Source organism: Eutrigla gurnardus (assembly GCF_963514095.1).
Source record: "Eutrigla gurnardus genome assembly, chromosome: 11".
Lineage (NCBI taxonomy): Eukaryota > Metazoa > Chordata > Actinopteri > Perciformes > Triglidae > Eutrigla > Eutrigla gurnardus.
Genome location: NC_139925.1, coordinates 8,989,164 through 9,010,655, shown reverse-complemented (window position 1 = coordinate 9,010,655; position 21,492 = coordinate 8,989,164). Strand labels below are relative to the sequence as shown.

General features: G+C 41.9%; 3 protein-coding genes across 8 annotated transcripts in view; 2 read left to right on the top strand and 1 right to left on the bottom strand.

The window, feature by feature from the left end:
• Nucleotides 1-1,012: 1,012 nt before the first annotated feature.
• LOC311021383 (inhibitor of nuclear factor kappa-B kinase subunit alpha-like) lies at nt 1,013-7,590 on the bottom strand. Its single transcript, XM_084021907.1, has 22 exons — nt 7,318-7,590; nt 6,831-6,958; nt 6,636-6,730; nt 6,407-6,524; nt 6,253-6,322; nt 6,070-6,158; nt 5,880-5,969; nt 5,668-5,792; nt 5,386-5,493; nt 5,167-5,302; nt 4,835-5,035; nt 4,452-4,554; nt 4,145-4,268; nt 3,917-4,068; nt 3,761-3,822; nt 3,566-3,675; nt 3,146-3,195; nt 2,757-2,865; nt 2,378-2,525; nt 2,217-2,266; nt 1,636-1,735; nt 1,013-1,349 (listed from the first exon to the last, which is right to left on the bottom strand). Exons 2-22 carry the CDS (start codon nt 6,933-6,935, stop codon nt 1,290-1,292), a joined length of 2,205 nt encoding a protein of 734 aa, XP_083878033.1. The 5' UTR covers nt 6,936-6,958; nt 7,318-7,590; the 3' UTR covers nt 1,013-1,289.
• Nucleotides 7,591-10,705: 3,115 nt separating this feature from the next.
• plaua (plasminogen activator, urokinase a) lies at nt 10,706-14,082 on the top strand. Its single transcript, XM_084021186.1, has 11 exons — nt 10,706-10,835; nt 11,502-11,608; nt 11,708-11,762; nt 11,853-11,991; nt 12,069-12,151; nt 12,229-12,276; nt 12,356-12,536; nt 12,625-12,770; nt 12,868-13,008; nt 13,101-13,249; nt 13,587-14,082. The coding sequence occupies exons 2-11, from the start codon at nt 11,555-11,557 to the stop codon at nt 13,779-13,781; spliced, it is 1,191 nt and encodes a 396-aa protein (XP_083877312.1). The 5' UTR covers nt 10,706-10,835; nt 11,502-11,554; the 3' UTR covers nt 13,782-14,082.
• Nucleotides 14,083-16,874: 2,792 nt separating this feature from the next.
• LOC311021361 (vinculin-like) overlaps nt 16,875-21,492 on the top strand; it is a 20,851-nt gene continuing 16,233 nt past the window's right edge. For 3 of the 6 annotated variants that reach the window (XM_084021860.1, XM_084021859.1, XM_084021862.1), the window contains exon 1: nt 16,876-17,320. In XM_084021860.1, coding sequence (XP_083877986.1) covers nt 17,153-17,320 — 168 coding nt within the window. In that variant the 5' untranslated portion in view covers nt 16,876-17,152. Of the gene's footprint in view, nt 17,321-21,492 lie in introns of all 6 variants that reach the window. The other 3 variants (XM_084021858.1, XM_084021861.1, XM_084021863.1) reach the window with 3 other exon arrangements.

Genomic DNA, 21,492 nt, shown 5'->3' with positions numbered 1-21,492 from the left:
CTTATTGAACAATCAAATACAAAACAATCACGTAACAAACATATTTCATGACACATACTGTAAGTGAACATACTTTACTATTCAAATGTGCTAGTAAATAATCCCACCACTAACTAACACTAACAACTACTGCTCAAACACTACCGGTATAGTATTTTATTGGTTTTGTATAATGCAAGTGTGAAATTAAAAGGAGGTTCAGTTTGGAAGTAACATTATATATAAAGTAATGGGAAGTAAAATCAATATTTTCCACTGAAATGTGATATTTTTGTAATGAAACCTCATTAAGGAAAGTACAAGGAGCCAAACCTCAAATTACATACAAGACTATTAAGTAAAATAAATGTTTTGGTGTCTGGTATTCACCATAAATAGACATTTGTTGATGTCGTCAAGAACTTACTTATATATTTGCTGAAATGTGAAATGTTTGCCTGCTTTGCCCAGACAATGGTTGAAGTATGAAAACCAGACATTAAACTATCATGTGGGCTCAATGAGACAGCTGGGATCGGCTCCAGCCTCCCCACGACCCTGAATACAGGATAAGCGGTAGATGATGGATGGATGTGGGCTCGATGATAGAGGTCAGTAGATAAGTAGAGAGTGGAAATCGAGCATTGCTTTGTATATTAAATTAATTGTGCTTTAAAGAAATTGTAAACGGATGTTCTTCCTCCTTAATAATTACAAAAATAGATGAAATGTAATATTCTGGTGAAGTACCTTCTGACTAAACCCACTGCCTTTAACTATGCCTGGATCTTGAAATTTGTAATTTACAGAAAGCATATTACATGAACTCCCGTTTTTCTTGTCCGAGCAGTCTGGATTCAGCTGGTCCCAAGAGAATTATTAACCCATGGTCTTATAAACAACCAATATCCTGTATGTAGGCAAGTAGTCTGGTCCACTCTGTGAATGTAGATAACCAGATAATTACAACCTTCAACATTTTAGCACTTGCAGACAAAAGACAAAACCAAATACACGTGTCATTCTTTTATAAAATTTATTCACATGCATAGTTTTTCAGCAGCAATGTTTTACTCCAATCAATATTACCAGTAAAATAAATTAGTCTTGGTTACAGCTAAAACTCAAAAATATACATTTCAGTTAAAACATGAATAGCTCACCATATATCATGCTGTTTCACACATTGTCTTACAGCATTACATGTATGTAAAAAGACAGTATGGAATCACAAAGCTTTCAGATAGTGTAACTCTGATAAGGCACTTGTATACAGTATACATTTTTGACTCTTCATACTGAGTCTTTGGTCAGTTCTTCTGAGGATCAGCTTTCACTGCTTCATACTGAGTCCAGCTCCAGTCCTGATCCTGGAGAGAGAGAACAAACACAGTCATACTGGACTACTAAACAAACCATTCTCCATCCACCATGTACTGAGTATTTCCATGTTATTCTCCCATCTCAAAACTTAAACCTTTACAGTGAATAGATTAACCTGCATTGTTTTTAGTGAAGATTGAATGCAAATGTATGATTTTAAGAAGGAAAACGGCAATACACAATAAACTACATACAATGAGTGATCTGTGGTCAACAGTGATTTGCTTCAGGAATCCCTTTAAATGCATGGAAATACACTACTGTATACCGTACCATAACACTGTGCTCCATCCCCTGGGTGGCGTCTTGCAGGAGGGAAGTTAGTTGACTTAAGTAACGCTGATTCTCATCCAGTAACTGATTAACAGGGTCACTGAAAGAGACAAAACAAATCTAAATTGACTGTATGAATGTGTTTTACAGTGATTACTCTCTGCAGAATTCACTACATACGGAACAATTACTATCACATAGTCCGCCATAGGTGAAAGTGCGTTTGATTGAGCACAACAGCGTTGGATAATATGAATGAAGTGCATGCCATTTGGTGCAAAAGTTTGATTTTGTGTGTGCAAAATGAGCCCTGTTATCAAAAATGTGTTTTATCAATTGCAAAAAAAACTGTCTTCAAGTCATAGCAATAGACAAGAGTCCTGTTTCTTCCACAAGCTACCAGACTTTCGGGCGCACGGGGTGACCTCTTGTGGCAGCTTTGAGATTTGTTCAAACCTAGAAGATGGTTTAAAAATTCAACTTGTTCTGCACAGTGTAGATTTAAAATCCACATGATGCCACATGATGTTTTGATGTGGCTAACAGTGTTTTTAATTAGTCAGACCTTGAACGGATCTTACCTGTCAGTGGGTTGTTGAATTAGTGATTGTGAAGGAGAATTGCTCTGCGCCTGAATACACAACCATACACTGCATTAGAATATTTTTGCAGAGCTAGAAGCATCAACGAGATCACTGATAGCTGAGAATATTTGCTGTAGTGACATTTCTTATATACTCACACAGGCAATCTTGAGGAGGTACCAGAACTCTTTCTGTCTCTTCATTTGCATCTGCATCACTGCTGCCTCGGCAGTTTTTATGTTCTCTACTGCCCTCTCCAACTTAGGGAACAAATCAACGATGCGTCGCTTGCACACCAGAATTGTACTGTAGAAAGATGGAGAAAACCACAAAAGAGACACTAGGAGCTGTAAAATGATATTTCAGTAGTGCTGAACTTTGCATGGTTGTATGTGTTTTATTAGGGGTGGGTGGTATACCGCTTTCATCACCATCATTGTCCAGATTCAGCCACAACATCGATATATTTTTGTAACCCCGTGATATAATACTGATATATATTTTAGGCCATATCGCCCACCCTTCTGGACAACTTACCTCAGGTGAGTGTACAAGTCTTTCAGCACTCTGTCCTGGTTCTGAACTGTTTGGAGTATCATCTTCACCATGTCTGAGCTGTCACTGTAGCCATGTGGAGGGTCGGGACCTGTTCAAACACATACTCCTAAGATCATCCATGTACAATCATCAGACACAAGCCTGCAAAAAAATCCTTCATGTCGTTAAGCTATCGACAATAACGGCCATGCTGAGGAATTAATTCAACTATGGGAAGCCCTGTGACACATTTGTTCAATTTATTTATGAACTGAACTTTATCCATAGCAAAAAGCTTGATCAGACTCCACAGAAAGGCTATGAACAAAAAAGTAGGAGACCGTAAAATCCACATTTCCTATTTCAAATGAGTGAGGATTTGTACTAACTTTTGCATTTAGCTTTCAGCTGCTTGTAGAGTTCAATAGCCTTGTCCTCACTGAAAAAAGGGCAAAGAGAAAGTTAACTTTTTTCAAATGCTAGTAATATTTAAATAATAGTTTTGCATTTTCTCAAACATTTTCTTAAAACAATTGTCAGATGCCTTTTGGTACATTGGTTGATTTCTGTACTCATTCCTCCTGTTCATACTGGCCATTAAAATATTTATTTTGAACATGCTGATTCCAATCAGTCAGAATGCTTCAGCAGTCTGACTTAATCAAATCAAGTGGATCTTCCAAATTTACAGTTATTTAGTACCAACTACTTTGTATTCTGAATATGAGCACCCGACAACTGTTTTAAGACTGAATATGAGAACTCCTTCAAGGTAATGATTATAGTATAAATATAACAGAGCTACTCACAGCTGCTCCATTACATCCCCCTGTCTCCTCGCAAAAGGACTCCTCTGCAACTCCACAATCTCAGAATGTAGAGCCACTATCTCTTCATCCAGATACCCGACATCGGCAACCTACAGCAGAAAACAGCCTTAGTATGCCAAGGTTTTACATAACTCTAAGCACATATTTAAATGCAAATAAATAACTCTCTCCTACCTTTGTAAACCCGTCAGCTTTCTCTTCGTTTTCCTGCCAGGTCTTCAACATTTTTTCTGAAGCTTCAGAAAAAACAACAGATTTCACACATTCACAACAGGATTTGATAAATAACTTTAGATGATTTATACCAGCGGGAGATTAACGTCCACTCACAGATGCCAACGTGTCTCTGCTTGGTGTACTGCTCAAGGTCATGCTGGATGCTGGTCTTAAAAAAAGCCAGCTTGGCTCGGAGCTGCTGCGACTGGGAGAACAGCAGATTCTTGTACCGCGTTAAGTTGGTGTTGTAGCGCAGCAGGCTCAGCCTACACACACACACAAACACAAGGTGAGGATGTTTCAGTGTGTGGGTGTATGCAATGCGTGTGTTTGTGCACTAACATGGCGGCCCTCTGTCCCTGGTACAGGCGAATGTAGTCCTCTTTCAGGCCGCAGATGTAGCTGACTGCTTCCCCCCACACCTTTCTCAGCGCAGACAGTGGGAGCTGTGTCTTAGTCTCCCTAACTGAGACGAAACATAGTTCCCATATTAATTTAAACAACAAATTCAAGGCAGTTGCTCTAATTTCAAAATATTTGTAAAAACATCAACAAAGATTTTGACCAAAAACTCACTGTAAGTGTTCAGAAAAATGATAAAAGTAACTTTAATAATGCAGTTTTACAGATCAGTTGTGATATATCTCACCTATAAAGTTGACACTGTCTGGCAGAGGTCTGGCAGTCAGCGGTCCAGAGTACTTGGTCAGGCTCTTGTCGAACAGGAAGACTAACGAGCTGTCCCAGCCTCGCTGAAAGCAGAGAACAAAGATCACACTGAAGCATGAGTGGAGGTTTGCTCCCTGGTCAAGTCTAGTCTATGACGAGGTAAAGATTTTCTTCCTGAGAAGCCAGACCGGCTGGAAGTCTTCAGACATTGTGCACAAGACAAAGTAACAAGAACAGTGTCAACAAAAACAATATTGTTTTTAAATAACAAGATAATAAAAACAGTAGGTCGTCTGCCGAGCATGTACTTGTGGCTGGGTCTGTTTGAAATTAGACGTTTTTGTTTATGCGTGCGTCACATACCAATCCCTCTGGCAGACAATGTGCGGGCGGTCTGCGTGGGTCGAGGGAGATTCCCGTCTCCTGCAGCAGCTCTTGACTCAGCGGGGAGATGTGTGTCTGAGTGTGTGTTTCCAGGCGAAGCTGCAGGGAGTGTAGGCTCTCTTCGGCACCCAGAACCAAAGAGTGTAGCTGGGCTGACGTCATGTCCAACACATGAATCACCTGGAGAAAGAAAGGCACAAAGCGAGGTGGGTTGGCTGTGAGTGCTGGCCTCAACTGGGATATATAAAAGCATAAATGAGTCTGATGAGTCTTAATACAGACAAGGTTCTTATGTTATTCTTATTATTTACCTTCATGTTGAGGATGTTCTGTAGAGCTGTGTAGCAGTATGGCTTGCTTGTGTCAGGATCCAGCCCTCCACCACGCGTTGTAGCGTCCCATAGTAGCAGCATCTGCAGAAGAGACTCCACTGGTTCCAGCAGCGGCCTGTGAACACACACAGACAGGTTAGATGCCAAGTTAGAATGAGGGATGCTTGACTGGTACAAAAGGTATTTTTCTGTCTCTACCTGCTGAGATTGTTGGGGTATGGGAGATGTGTGGAGAATCGGACTTCTCCGTTCATGTCCTCCACTGCCATGATGTCTTTGAGAGCTTTGTTCTTGACTTTACTTGTCCTACAAAAGAAGGCAAAGGTGCAACCAGAGAGAACTGAAAATACAGCCGAAAACTAGACCAATAAAATGTCAAATTCAACTGTATACACACGCATGATGTCCACCTTTAACATGCCAATCATTTGCAGATGATTCCATTTTTTTTAAGGCCACATCAATATCATTTTGACTCACCACTGTACAGGCTGCATGTGGTGTAAAAAGGGGCGAAAGCCACAAGTGCATTCAAAGATCACTGTCCCAAAGCTCCAGTAGTCCACAGTTACAGTGTAAGGTTTACTCTCAAACAGCTCTGGAGCCTGGCACACATGAAGACGGATTTATAAAAACAGGGCTTGATTGTTGCCATCTATTACTGATACCACAAGACCTCGTGCAACACTTACCAGATACTGGAGAGTTCCAACAAAGGATGTACAGAGACTGCCCTGATCTAGGTCTTTTGCATAACCCAAATCAATGATTTTATGGACAAGCTTGAGGAAAACAGAGTTTCATAATGAGAACAAGGCACAGAAAACAATATAATTGAAGACTACACAAGTTGCATGCATGTATAATAGGAGATTAATTCACCTTCCCACCAATCTCTTGTAGAACTATGTTCTCAGGCTTTAGGTCTCTGTGAATTATCTTATTTTCGTGGAGATATTGGATACCAGAACCTGTGTCCGTAAAGAGAACAATTCCATGTAAATATGTGTATCAACATGTGAAAACAGCGACTTTTGTTAAAGTAAAAGCTGAGGAAAACATTACCAATGTCACTGATCAGCGAGAGGACTTCACTCTCCTTTAGCCCACAACAATTTTCTGGTTTATTCAACACCTAAATAAAGAAGTATAGAGGTTAATAGTGCAATGTTGGGAAATACAACAAATGGTTTTGGGTATTTAAAAAATACCTTGGTACCTTGCGTAAGTCTCCTCTTGAGCAGTACTCCATGGCCAACAGAGGTAAGTCATTTAAAGCAATGGGGCTCAACTCTTCGGGAACTTCTCTGGCCTGAACAACGTTCACGTGGTTCAGCCTGTAACAGAAGGAAAGCCAATCATACGGCGATGGTTCGACAAGAGGAAAATGTACAATAAAGTTTGTTTTCAGGCTGCTTTGTGAACACGAGTGGATGATCTACACTGACTTCTTCATGATCTGAATCTCTCTTCCCCATCGGTCTTTGTTCTTGGAGTTCAGCTCCAGGCGGCAAAGTTTCACCGCAATCTTCTCTCCCAGCTCCTGCTCCAAAAACACAGACATGGAATAAAAACAAAGCGATGAGACATCTGGTTCTGGGCTTTATGTTCTCCTTAGCATACAGGTGGATGGCAAAACTTACAAGGTGCTGGTAAAGGTAGACGTGCCCAAAGCCTCCCATCCCAAGTCTCTCCTTCATCTCCCAGGAGCCACACAGCTGGCTCTGTTTGAGTGCATTTCGCTCCATAGGTAGTCTGCTAGAGATCTCAGCTAAAAAGAGAAAAGTCAGTATACAAGACTGTTGATCTTCATCACGGCTTGTTTTAAAGCCTTTTAGTGCATATATGTACACCTGGAAACAGTTATTTGAATAGTTAACTGCTCTTTACAGCGTATTAATATGCATTAAAATACGTTTTCTTCACTAGGAAATATTATAAATGTTGACATAGCCACCTATTAAAATATGTTTCATATACTTCCACTCTATTTAAGAGCGTTTGTTGTGGGATAGCCACACGTACAGCGTTAGTTAGAGGGAAGTCGGATAACTCAAAGACAGACTGGCTATGTTGAACCAAAAAGTCTACATATAGCAACATCTCAGCCCACCAACATGATGAACTCACCTGTCCAGGAGGCCAGAGTCGACTGATGACTGTTAGCTAACTTCACATGTCAGAACATTGTTGCTCCGGAGTTAGCTCACCGTGTTGTTTACGGTTCGTTTTCTGAATTAATGTCTAAGCAAGGAGGTTGAGCCGGCGAATTACACCCTCACCCTTTTACCGTCCATGAAACACAGCGTTAAAGTTCAAGCTGATGCTGTGTTTTGTTTGTAGTTTTGAGTAGAAAGCAGCTCGATATCTGCGTAAAGTGAAAGTGTAAAGTGACGGCGAGCCGTTGCTTCTGCGCATGCGCGTCTAGTTCAAGAGCAGCGGGCGGGACACGCATGAGCCTTTCTGCAGTAGTACTCCGCTGGTTGGGCATTTCCCATTACACACACACGCGCGCGCGCCCGCACACACACACACACACACACACACACGCACATTTAACATAAACAGCGGTGTTTAATACTACTTTTTCCCTTAGAATGACCACAGAATCAACCGGGCCCATCAGTAGCAGCTAAGAATTAATTTCCCCAAAACTTTAACAAGTTCCTAATTTGACCGCTAGATGGTGCCATATATACAGCTTCAGTCACAACCAGAAGCTCATTTCAGTACAGTAACAGTGTTTTTTTTAAACTGTTCCTAACATTAAGATGAAGATCTTTTTTTCATACACAGAGAAACAGTTAGACTACATTATAAACATGAATAAACACTCATAGGCTTCACAAAAAAGACCACAATTAGGCAAGTATGCAGTATGATGAATATGATGTTTTTTATGTTTAAACACAATGAGATTTTTGTACATTTGTAAGTACTGTAATCAAGAGACTAAGGTGGAGAGGTGATACATATACAATACAACAGAATCATGTGCAAAAAAATGTGTCTTTGAGAGGAAAAGCATTACTTGTTTCTATACAAAAATCAATGATCGATCTTCTGTTTGCTCGTCAGGTGATCCACATGGTTTTTAAAAGTGACTCTGTTCTGGGAACAGAAATGCCATTAAATAGGGCACTTTTTCCAATGCATTTTTTAAAAAATGGTAGAACTTTCACAGTTGCAAAAAAAAATGTGGGCTTCAAACCCAACTAATCTTTCACTGACAATTTGACCATAATTCAGGGATACAATGGTTCATTTTTTTAAATTCTAAACATCAATGATAAATTTGTTCAGTGCTTTCCAGAGGTTTGACAATCAGGAAGAGCTCATAATCTCTCAATCTTTTAAATAAAAGACAAGCTCACAGTAGACCATGAGTAACGTGCAATTAGTCAGGAAATGTGACATCATGGGTAAAGTGGTGAGTAAGCTTACAAAGAGGGCCGGTGCTGCTGTGGGTAAACAAAATTCTCTGCAACTGTTTGTTCACCTCTGTGTGAAACAGAGTTTGTGAAGCAAGAGAGATTTCAGACAGTTATACAATTATCATCACCATTAATGGCATTGATCTCATTATATTTGATTTACTTCATATGTAATTACCCTCTCCACAAGTTGCACAAATAAAAAAGCATATTCTGTTTGTTGTTGGTGAAAATAATTAAGATGTTCAGGTGAATCTATATATCCACATCCTGACTGAGAGTACCATATATTGTGAAAATGAAAAAAATGTGAGAAAAAAGTCAAAATATCCATGCACATTAGCCCTAATAGTTGCTTATCAATACTGATTGGCTGTTTTATTTAAAGATTTCATGCTTTTTAAAATGTATTTCTTATGAACATGTCAGGTGGTGTGAATAGTTTGTGTGAAAAAATCAATTGTTTTCTCTTTGTTTACCTATGGCTGGCAGGATTTGAGTATGAATAAATATAAATAAATATAGGAGATATTTTACGCACGTTTCAAGTTGTAATTACTTCAGAAAACAGAGAATTCAACTGACTTCTTAGAGGAAACGTTCCCTCTGACAGGAGACGCAGCAACGCCACTTTGATCAAGATAGCAAACAACTCTGTGAAGTCTATTTGAATTTCTGAACAACTGAAATCCTAGATATGAAACACTCTATGAAGGCTTGTATTTCTCATGTTCTACTTCCTCTTTCTCTGCACTGATGTCATCGCTTTTCTATGAGCAACCTCTCGCTGTTTACATAGAAATATAGGTAATGCATAGGCAGGATGCAATGTTGTAACAGGAAGAGGTAGCAGACAACTTGAGTCAAATGAAACACTCATGCAGCTGGCTCCAACTACAAATAGGCTGAATAAAATTCCCTGGGTTGGGTAATTTCTCTCTAACATGTTCTTCTTATTTGTGAAACACCTGCGTGAAGCTTAGAGTGCACATTTATCAGAGATGGTGGCTGGAGTCAATAAACTCCAATAAGATGTTTGTCATTCAGTTGTTTCATGTCTTCGTGCGTGTTGTACGTTTGTATCTCAACCATTAAAATTCACCACAGAGGTGTCATATCTGGCTATTGTTACCATCAGAGAAGAGGAAACGTGAGTAACACAGGCATGAATTTAATGACGTGACGCTAACAGCACGAGGGGGATTTTTGTCTAGAAATCCCCACGCAAAATCCGTAACAATGCCCATTCTTTTGGGGGAAGTTGTGTTACTTTATAAGATGTGCAAAGAATATTTTAGTGAAAGACAGCAGCTCTGTTATTATTATTAAAGGTTGGTTGTGTGAATTGTGTGCACTATGTGTAATTTGTGGTGTTTTGTGATTTGCTTGAGTACATGCTTCGTTTGTATATGCTGTAAATGATGTAAGCTATTTTGCTTGAGACCAGAAATCTAAATTACAAGATGACAAATGATGAGAAATCATGAGGTTTATTGTGATGTTAAAAAATGTCATCACTTGCCGTGGTACTTCTCCCATAAATGCAACAGAGGAAATGAACATGAACTTTCCTAGAATCTAAATAAATCAGTCAGAATTATCTGGAATTGAAACAAATCAGGAAATCTTTCCATAACGGTGCGGTCAGTGAACCAAAACATATGTATATTGTCATACAGTGTGGGGAAATTGTATCAAATCTTATCTAATTTTATCTAATTTCACAGCTTTTTGAGGGGATGTGTAAAGCGAATAATATGTCTTATGCTTATAAAAAGTCATATTTTTTTCTTCTATGCATATGTTGTAGTGTCTACAAACCAAGGTTTGGAATCTCAAACCTGTCATATACTTTTGAGTAGGATGTGCACTTCTGCACCCACATCAGCAGTTGTCATTGTATACATGACCAATTTTGGATATATTATTTTGGACAGTAACACTGTGGTTTAAGGGGAAGGAAGGGTTTGTCAGTGTGAATGTGTCACAGGAAATTACACATCATTCGGTCAAGACTGCTGATCAGTAATTGAGCCCCAGTGATGATATCAAATCGTCTCCTAAACCACTCCCACTTGTAGCCTGTGTGTTTATAAATGGGAGGAAACATGGGAACAGGACTGCAACATCAGAGCAGCTAACAGCGGGAGTCACAACACCGGTGCATATCTGAGGATACTGAGAGAATACTTTGTCAGGATTTGCAACAGAAAGGTAATATCGAACTTCCTAGACTGTGACATTCAGCAAAATCTAAGTAGTTGTTTTGCTTTACTTTAATAAGTCAATTCAAGCCAGTGTTTTTATTTATAAGAATTATATATACTAATAATTTGATTTTTGATATTGGACTTGGCTCAAGCACGAGAAAGGACGGAAACACACAGGGACTAATATATAAAAAAGAAATGAAGTTAAAAAATGTTGCATCACCATCAACATAAACTTGTTCTGTCATTATCAACTTGAATGTTGTGTCTTAGAAACATCTAGAAATTCAATGTCAGGCGCATCAAGTCATGTGATGTAATGGCATGCACATGCATGCAGTAATCAACTAACCTCGATTGGAATTGCACTCACTGTACAGATAGACAGTGTTGACAGTACAGAGCGTACACAGTGAGCATGCTCTATCTGTTGCACATTTACCGTCTGCAGTTGATGCTACACATGCAATCAACGTCAATGTAACCGTGTGAACTGAACACGGACACACTTGACACAGAAAGCACATGTCCGGTTAGCAGTCACACTTTTTTTTTTTCCCTGTCCTGTCATGTGTTTCATGTTAACTTCCATACAAGGGCACCGCAGCTTTTAAATCCAGTCTTCCGGTGTTGTTTGGTTCCGTTTCTGTAATTTTGTGTCTTTTTTCAGTTCATCTTAAGACAAAAATATCTCCCAAATAAGAAGAAGTAAAACCAGAAGGGATGATGAACCAGCTAGTCATCCTCGCCATCATTGCGACATTCAACATTGATATGGTAGGGAGAAAAAAAACAGGAAGTAACTTCATGTTACTGAGGAGGTCAAGGGGAGGATGGGAACAAATTCTCAAACTAATTTGTCTGTGCTTCTTTCAGGCTTCTTCACGAATATGGTCTAAAGAGAAATGGTCACCCCGTGGCACAAACAGTGGTAAGACAAGTCTGGACAACACTTGATATTCTACATTTGTTGCATCTGGTGCGAGACATTAAATGTTCCCCTCTCTCTAATGACCCTCAGAGACGTGTCTGTCTGGGGATGGAAGCAGTTACAGGGGAACGGTTTCCGAGTCAGCACGCAACAGGCCCTGTCTCAACTGGAACACGTTTAAAATCCCCTCAGGAGCTTCAAAGGGACTTGGCGACCATAATTACTGCAGGTAAATGACCGATCTGGGGCCGAGATATGTCATAGAGAGATAGAGTGTGTTTAATATTAATTTAACTTTGATGCTAGGAATCCTGACGAGAGCGTAAGGCCGTGGTGCCGTGTCCAAAGAAGAAGGAAGATCGTGAGAGAGTTGTGCAGCATTCCCAGATGTAAGGTTTGACTGGAGATTTAAAGATCATTGAAGTGATTTTGCTCTTTCTGATGACGCTTTTCTGTTCCCGTGCAGGTTCCACGCCAACAGCAAAACCTTCACCTCCTCCTCTTGTGGATACAGGTAGCTACACTTCCTTTTTCTCCGTGTCATCTTTTTGAGTCCCTTCATCGTCACTCACTGACCCTGTGTGTGTCTGCAGAGCTGACATGTGGTGAGAGGTCTGAGATGAGGATGCATAAAATCGTGGGAGGTTCTTTCAAACACATCGAGTCGAACCCATGGGTCGCTGCCATATTTCAGAAGCGTAGCAGTTTCCTCTGCGGTGGCTCCCTCATCGCACCATGCTGGGTTCTCACGGCTGCACACTGTTTCCCTAACGGGTGAGACAAAACACACAAAAAAGGCACCATTTCTCTGATTTTCATACTATGGTGGCAATGAGTTTACACACGTTGCTTTTTTGTTCAGCAATGAGACAAACATCCAGGATCTGTCTGTGTACCTGGGGAAGACTGCCATCAAAGACACTGATGCCGACAGGGAGCAGCGCTTCTCTGTGAAAGAACTGATCATCCACCAACAATTCAACGAGTCCAGCTTCAACAATGACATAGGTGCGCACCGTTGTGCTGTGTGTATGTGGGTAATATAAAGAGTTGTACGGGTGCTGTGTGTGCAGGACTCATAGCTGTGTTTGTCTTTGCATCGCAGCACTGTTGAAGATCGGTGGCAGAAATGGAGGATGTGCGGTGAGGTCAGCGTCCGCGCGGACAGTGTGTCTTGCCCCGGGAAACACTCAGCTCCCTGCAGGATTTCAGTGCAGCATCGCAGGATTTGGGAGGGAGAGCTACTGTATGTACTGCATGACGTTGAACCTACAGATTCACGACTGATCTCTCTAGCCATTTCACTGCTTCTTACGACAAACACTGTGTTGTCTGCAGCTGCGTGGTACTACTCGGAGAAACTGAAGCAGGCCGAGGTGAACCTGATCCCCAAGAAGGTCTGCACAAGTAAACCGTACTATGCAGATCTCATCACTGAGAACATGTTCTGTGCTGGGAGTCCTGACTGGAGCACCGATGCCTGCAAGGTGAGCAAAGAACAGGATGAATGTCTGAAATCTTGATTAAAATATCAAGTAATAATTCTTTTGTTTTTGTTTTTTTGCTCACCTGCTTGTAAATCCATAAATACTCTCATTCAGGGGTTCAGTGAAGGGATTTAGTTGCATTGTCTAAATCCTGGCTCTGCCTGGGATAAAATAAGATGAAGAATAATTAATACTTGGAAGATATTACAGTATGTTATGAGATGTGGAACAGGTTAAGACACATTCATTACTGTTAATAGACAGTCCATATCCATACGAGCCTAGTAACATCATCTACAACCGTATCGTTTCTTCATGCTGCATCCTCCTCCTACAGGGTGACTCTGGAGGTCCGCTGGTGTGTGAAGCGGCAGGTCGGATGTTTCTGTTCGGGGTGGTGAGCTGGGGTGACGGCTGTGCCAGTAGGAACAAACCCGGAGTTTACACACAAGTCACCAAATACAACAAGTGGATCGCCGAAAACACAGGGCTTCCCGAATACACCGAAGGATCCATGTATCCCATAAAATGAAGCCGTGGAGGAAAGTTATATGTTGGGTAGCATTTTTTAGCTGGTGGGCATTGTTGTTAATAGAAAGTAAAATATTTTTTGCACAGTAAAGCTTTACTGCAGCAGTTCGAAGATAATGTTTTTAAAAAAAAAATTTCTGTATATAGTGTATAATAATCTTGCATTATTTCTAATAAGAGTAGACATTTTAAACAAGCTTATTTAAAAAGAAGTTTATTTATTTAACTTAAGAAGCATTTTCTTTGTTATGGGCTGGCCCTGCTGTTGAGCAATGTTTTTATATAATAAATCAAATATTTGTATTTCATATTCATCGTGGTCATTATTCTTCAAGCACCAAATACAACACATGTAAAACACACATGCAGAAATCCAAAACAACTGAGGCTGGTATTCAGACAGTGAGTGCTATTCTTTCAAGTCCTTCTGTGAAAGTGTCCTTAAAAACACTGGAGGGCACTGTTGGGTTAAAAAAAAAAAAAAAAACTAAATATACAGTTCATGTTTCATATAAAATGTATTTCTTAAGTTACAACATTTTTTTATTTCCTCAAAAGGATATTGTTTTTTCTTCTTCTATCTCTCTGAAGTCATAAATGATTCGACTTAACATGCAGTTATCATCATATACTGTAGATGGAACAAAAACCACTAATAGACACACACACAATCACACACACACACACATCGTAGTGGAGCTTAGACAGCTGAGCCATAAATGATGCAATAGAAAGCAGTCTCTTTTTTTTCTTGACTTCCAGCCTATATTAGCATTTTATGGACAGAACAACACTACAAATACACAACACTGTTGAAAAAGCCCTTCAAAAATAACTTTGGTGAAGACGAACCTCAGGGATTTTGACATTTTTATTTCCTCTTTCTTATGTTAATATTGTGGATATAATAACATTATGCAGGAGAGATGCCTTTCTTCTTCTTCTATTATTATTATTATTATTATTATTATTATTCATAGCATTGATTTATTCAGTATAACAAGTTGGTGTTGGTTTTTAAGATTTAACAATCATTTTCACCATCTTAGTTTTGTGAATTAGCTAAGCTTTTATCGTTTCATATATCGTAGGACTCACTGAGAAACTATAAATATGCATATGCATCACGGTACGAATGAGAGCAGCTCTACTCAACATGGTTCGGTGGAGAAAGCAGAGCATCACATCTTGTCACACAGCTTATGATTCGCAGGAAAGTCTCAGTGCAGAGTAGCGAGTGTTTATGTGTTCGGTTGACTCACACCTCTCTGTCTAATAGCCGCTGCAACACCCACACACCTCCCCACCCCAAAAAAAAACATGTCACAGGAACGCCGAGCACCACTGCTCCAATCATGACAAACAATCTATCAATGCAAACACATATACAATAGCAACACGAAGAGATGACAGCTACATTACGAGGTAATCATTCCAGCACACTTTGTTGAACTGGACATCCACGGAGCAGCTGGCCAATGCGTCATTATTGAAAGCATACTTCAAAACCTCTCTAAGCAACCCGCTGCAATGCTTTCCATCAAAGTCTGTTTGGACAAGTTCGTGTATACAGATAGTTCACACAGCAATGCTACTGGAGCCGTTCACAGTTTATCCTATTCCCCCTCAATTACTCACAGTGAGCCGTTTACGTTTTACTCTGACTCCATCCATATAAGGATGGGAGATTCTGCAAGTATGAGTCTTACTCCTCTTTAAGGAGAATTCCTCAGGACGAGGTGAGGAGAGGAGAGGAGAGGAGGGGAGGAGAGAGGAGAGGGGGAGAGGAGAGAGGAGAGAGGAGAGGAGGGGAGGAGAGGGGAGGAGAGGAAAGGCAAGGCAAGGCGAACAGAGGTGAGGAGAGGAGAGGAGAGGCGAGGTGAGGAGAGGAGAGGAGGAGAGGGGAGAGGAGAGAGGAGAGAGGAGAGGAAAGGGGAGGTGAGGAGAGGAGGGGAGGAGAGGGGAGAGGAGAGAGGAGAGAGGAGAGGAAAGGCAAGGCGAACAGAGGTGAGGAGAGGAGAGGAGAGGAGGGGAAGGGGGAGGTGAGGAGAGGAGGGGAGGAGAGGGGAGAGGGGAGAGGAGAGTGGAGAGGCAAGGTAAGGTGAGGAGAAGAGGGGAGGAGAGAAGAGGAGAGGAAAGGCAAGGCGAACAGAGGTGAGGAGAGGAGAGGAGAGGAGAGGAGAGGAGAGGAGAGGAGAGGAAGGGAGGGGAGGGGAGTACCAGGGGCTAACCAGGTGGACAAGACTGTCCAGTCTCTCTGGTTTGGATAGCAGCCACTCGGTTACACCCACATTAAAGAGGGGGTCTCTTGGCTGGAGGCTCTTTGGTCACCGGGTCTACCACTATTTTTGCTGCGGGGTTCTCCGGTTTCCCCCAAGCAAGATTCAGATCTGAGCAGCAGAGACAACCACCCTATACCAACCACACACACACACACACAGGGTTAAATCTTTAATTTCAAGTGCAACCCGTCAGATGGCCGTTAAACCAGTGGGACAGCTGTGCATTCTCTGTGTCAAAGTGAGAGAAAAGAGTGTGTGAGGATCTGTGAGTCTCCTTCTGCCGGACGGACTCCTTTTTTCAGCTGCAGCCAGCAGCAAGTTGAATCCTTGGTCTTTATTTAGACCTGGACATTTAGGTCCGGAGACATGAACTCCTGACCCACCTTTTTAATGAGCATATAGCTCATATGTCAAATGAAAGTTTGAAGCTCCACAAAAAAAAAAAGTCAGGTTTTCTTCAACATTATAGAGTGCGACTGATGACCTCATCAGCAGCGTCGGCAAGCTGACCTTTATCAGCTTCCAAACGCGAAATATGTTTGCAGCCTCCCTCTGCTGTAGATGTCAGCCCCCCTCCTCTGCACACATTCTGGGATTGTCTCGGAATCACAATCCCATTAAGTTCACCCAACACTTTCCTTTTTGGGGCCACTGGCATGCATGACGTAATTTGGGAAGCGCTTTCACTTGCGCCCGTGCGTGCGTGTGTTTGATGTGTATATGCGTGCGTGTGCGCGTGGGGGGAACGCGTCAGTATACACCAACCCGCTTGGCAGCTGTATTCCTCGGCTGTGATTGGGCGGAGGGGCGGCGATTCCTTCTGTCACGATTTGGGTCGCTCCCACCGGAGGACACCGACCGTCAGAGTCCAGCCTTTTACCGAGGTGCTCACCAGAGGAGACGGTGTGCACACCGGCAGGAGAGACGCATGAGGGGTTGGCGCTGACAAGTCGGGGTTTTTTTCTTCTTCTTCCTCCTGTCAGTGAGGAGAGGAGAAGGGAGGAGAGCGGAGAAGAGGGGGGGGATCTTCGGTGCTGGAGCGACCAGCCGCCTTTTCTTCTATCGGGGCTGCGGTAAAAAGTCGTTCACGATGCCGGTGTTTCACACCAAGACCATCGAGAGTATCCTGGAGCCGGTGGCCCAGCAGATCTCCCACCTGGTCATCATGCACGAAGAGGGGGAGGTGGACGGGAAAGCCATCCCGGATCTGACGGTGCCGGTGGCCGCGGTGCAGGCGGCAGTCAGCAACCTTGTGCGGGTGAGTCCCGAGTTTTGTACCAGGGCGTCAATGCATCCATGTACACGAAGCCTGTCATGCAAACTGGAGACAGACCAGTGGAGTGACTGTATGGCTTTTTATTACAATAGTAGGTCATCACACTGCCTTGCCCTGCACATGGGGCAGTAATAAAATCCGCCCATGTGTCTTTCAGATAGATTTATTGCAATTCCCATCTTGAGCTTTATTTGCCATTATAATGTTATAAAAACTGCCACACACCCAGCTGACGCTCGTGCGTGTTTCACGAGCTCCCTGCACCTCCGGGTTCTTGTTGTTGTTGTTGTTCACAACACACAACATGTTCAACTTTGCCCTCTCTGGTAATTAGGTGGCCACTGAGCTCAATGAAGTTTGTGGGGCGGAAGAAACGAGTGCTGATTGAATTAAGAGGATGTTTCCCCCCCTCTCTCTCCCTCCCTCTCTCTCTCTCTCTCTCTCTCTCTCTCTCACACACACACACACACACACACACACACACACACACACACACACACACACACACACACACACTATGTGATCAGTCATAACATCCATGGATAATAGATACCCTCTGTGGGTCCCTCTCCCCTCCCTGATCTCTCGTTTCCCGACTCCTTTGACCCCTCCACTATACCTGTCCCATTCCACCTCCTCTATCTCATTTCTTCTCTCATCACCTTGAGTCTAGATGGTCATTTTGTATAGAAAGGCAAGCTTCAGCCAGACATTAATGTCTCCTCTGTATGCACTGACTGGAAAAAAATCAATACGGGCCACATCATTAATGCTGGCCTGGGTCATTGTTATTTATGCAGGGGCGACTGGGCTTCACTTACTCAGGAGACATCAGCAGCACACAGAAGGGAACACTCACTCATTTGCACTCTAATTATGGAGTATGAAAAGAAGCTTGTTCATTTGAGAGTAAATGTTTCTCACGGTGTCCTTGATCAGGCAGGATGCAAAAACAAACTGTTAAGGCAAGTTGAGGAGCTGTTTTGTCAAGATTTAAACAGACTTTGTCTACTTCTTGGGTTGGGCATCTTAAAAAAGATATCCTGATATCACCTTTATGTAGGTTTTTGCTGCATATTTATGATCACTTTGCTCTTCTGGCCATGGCTCCTCTGTACTTGTGTTTGCTCTTCCTTTTTTGAAATAAAGTTTCAAGTTGTTATTTTTGATGGAGGAGGATTATTGTTCATCTTGAAACGATTAACTGCTGGCTAATTGCATTTTATGATATGAGAATATGTCAGAAGAATTTTGAAGTCAGACCAATACATTTGAATTCTGTGAATCCATACTGCAAAGGTCATTAATATTTGCACCATCAGTTTCCACCTTCGCCTTTTATCAGTGACTGGAATATATTCCATTATTTTCTCATATAAATGTTGTAAAATCAAAGTTTTGAATAGCTTCCCTGTGCAAGGGCACATACATTTCTCATTAACTGATAGTGAAATGGGTTGTTCAGGTGCGATGCTATCCAGCTGCACCGAGACCTTGATGTCCCATTGCTACCGGGCACATCTCTCCATCTCTCTCTCTCTCTCTCTCTCTCTCTCTCTCTCTCTCTCTCTCTCTCTCTCTCTCTCTCTCTCTCTCTCTCTCTCTCTCTCTCTTTGTCTGCTTGTCCTCATTGATCCATTCAGTTGATCCATCCAGACAGTGAGCAGAAGGAGGCTAATAGCAGCCTCGGGCATGCCGCTGAGATGATGGCCATGATGTCAGGCTAGAGATAAGAGCTGAGGGCGCAGTGACACTGGAAGGTGTCGGACATTTGAAATGCTGTTAGGATGGAGGGATGAACATGTGAACACAATAGAGGGAAAATAGGATGCTATAACAAGTAAAACATGCCGATGATCCTGTCTTTTCCTAGCAGGTACTATTGTTTTTTGTACTCTGAGTCACTTTGGATAACGGCTAAATGCTGACATACACAGTTGAAGAAGAAATTATGTAGTCCGCTGATGGAGGAGTGAGCGTTAAGTGGCTGACAAGAAGGTGTTGAAAGAGAGCACAAGTGAACAGCGCTAAAATCACACCTCTTGGTTGCTGGGTAGATAAACTTAGTTAGAAAAAGATCCCTAAAGTGCAAATACACACACTTCCGAGTGTTCTTGCTTTATTTTAGAAAGCTGATTCATTCCTACACTCGTAGAGTTTGAGCTAAGATATAACAGCAACATGCCACATCACCACTGCACACTGATACAATTACCCCCGTCCAGGGTGGGCTGTGGGGGGGGTACTTAAAATCTAGGTCACTGAGACACTTAGACACACAAGATGGTGTCAGAGGTTGTTGCGTGGGCTGACACTGCATCGATCTGAAGGATGCTGTTTGGTTGAAAGTGTGAGTTTGCCGAAAAGTTGTGCTGATGACAGCGAGCTGCCTCGGCGGTGTTTTTCGAGGAGTCTGCTCCTGAAGAAGGAGTTCAACATAGATCCTGAGTATGTCTGGGGGAGGGGGAGGGAGGAATAAATAGATTTACCGTTGAGTGAAGTAACCATGCACCGGAGAGAGCAGGAGATGGAGAGGGAGAAGAGGGAGAAGAGGGAGAAGAGGGAGAAGAGGGAGAAGAGGGAGGAGTCGGGTTGTCGACTGAAACTGTCGAAGAGCGCGATGCTGTATGGGGAAAAGAGGAGGGATGGAGAGGAGACATGGCCACTTTCAGTCAGACGCCAGACCAGACTCTGCCAAGCCTCATAGTCAGACCTCCAACCCCTCTATACACACACACACACACACACACACACACACACACACACGCTGTCCTCAGCCTGCTCTGTAAATATGAGCCATCTCTCTTCTTGTTTATTGGCCACACATGCTCTAGTCGGCCTTAAATCTACTACTCGACTATATCATATAACAGATATATATAATATATTGTTTTGTGTTTTCATGTGCTGAAATGGTTAGTTGATAAGTCAGTTCATTGACTGACATAATTGATTGACAAAGTCGATTAATTCCATTTTGCTAATTGATTAAACAAGGAATTTATTTTGGTCATTGAAGTCGCACAAACCAACCCTTTTGTATAAATAATGGATCAAATGACTTTGTAAAGTGAAAGGTGTCACATAATGCGATTTGATAGCAGACAGTAGAAAAGGTCAGAGCAGGGATGGCAACAGCCAACACCATTCTTTGATTGGAATGGACTGTTAAATGAATAATAGGTTAATAGAAAGAGAACATGAAAGCGATCCACGTCAGAGCTGACGCGTGTGGAACTGAGAAAAGACTAATTGCATTACATCAGCTTTGATTGACAGCTGTCTGTTTTCACTTTCCCGTGCTGTAAAACCATGCATCATGCTGTCTAGCAAACCACTTCCCCTTCTCATTAATTTTGTATTGAATAATCAATGCCGAGCGTTGCTGCTTACAGGAAACGCTGCTCACAAAGCTCTTTGAAACGTCACCTGACGTGACTCGGTGAGTTCGTCCACAGGGCTTCATAAATGTGCGCTCTACTTGAGGAGCCGCATTCCTCACAGTTTAGAGTTGGCAAACTCCCTGCGTTCTTCTAACAAGGAAATTTACCAGGATACACTTAAGCCTTTAGATATTTTGATGAACATTCATACAGTATCTTGATCTTAATTCATTAAAAAATATGATGAATGATCATGAGCTACTGTTTCATTCTCGGTGCATGTTTTCAGTGTCTCAGCTGATTGAATTACAGATTAAAGGGTGTTCATGCAAGTTCATGCTTAAAAACTTTCAAAGTAAGAGTTATTATTATGTTGTGAACATTAGTTTCACAAAGATGAAAAACACTGATGAGACTTCTTGTTTCTATGGTTCATAAAATACAACCACTGATAATTATGTTGATTATTGATGCTTAACTAGCTCAAAGCACATCATTGACAGCTTTTTTGCTATATGTTAGTACACCAAAATACTCCACAGCAGCATAAATATCTATAGTTGTAAAGTTTTTCAGATGAATCTGTGTTGTTGGAACGTGCAGTGTGATGGACGCCTCCCGAGTCTCTGGAGCCAGAAAGTCTATTAGCTGACTTTCATCGACGCAGCAGCATGGGTCTGATGTCATCGTCTTACTGTTATCGCATCTCATGTGTGTGTGGGTGCTTGCTTGAGTGTGTGTGTGTTGTAAGATGTGTTTTGTTTGTGAGAA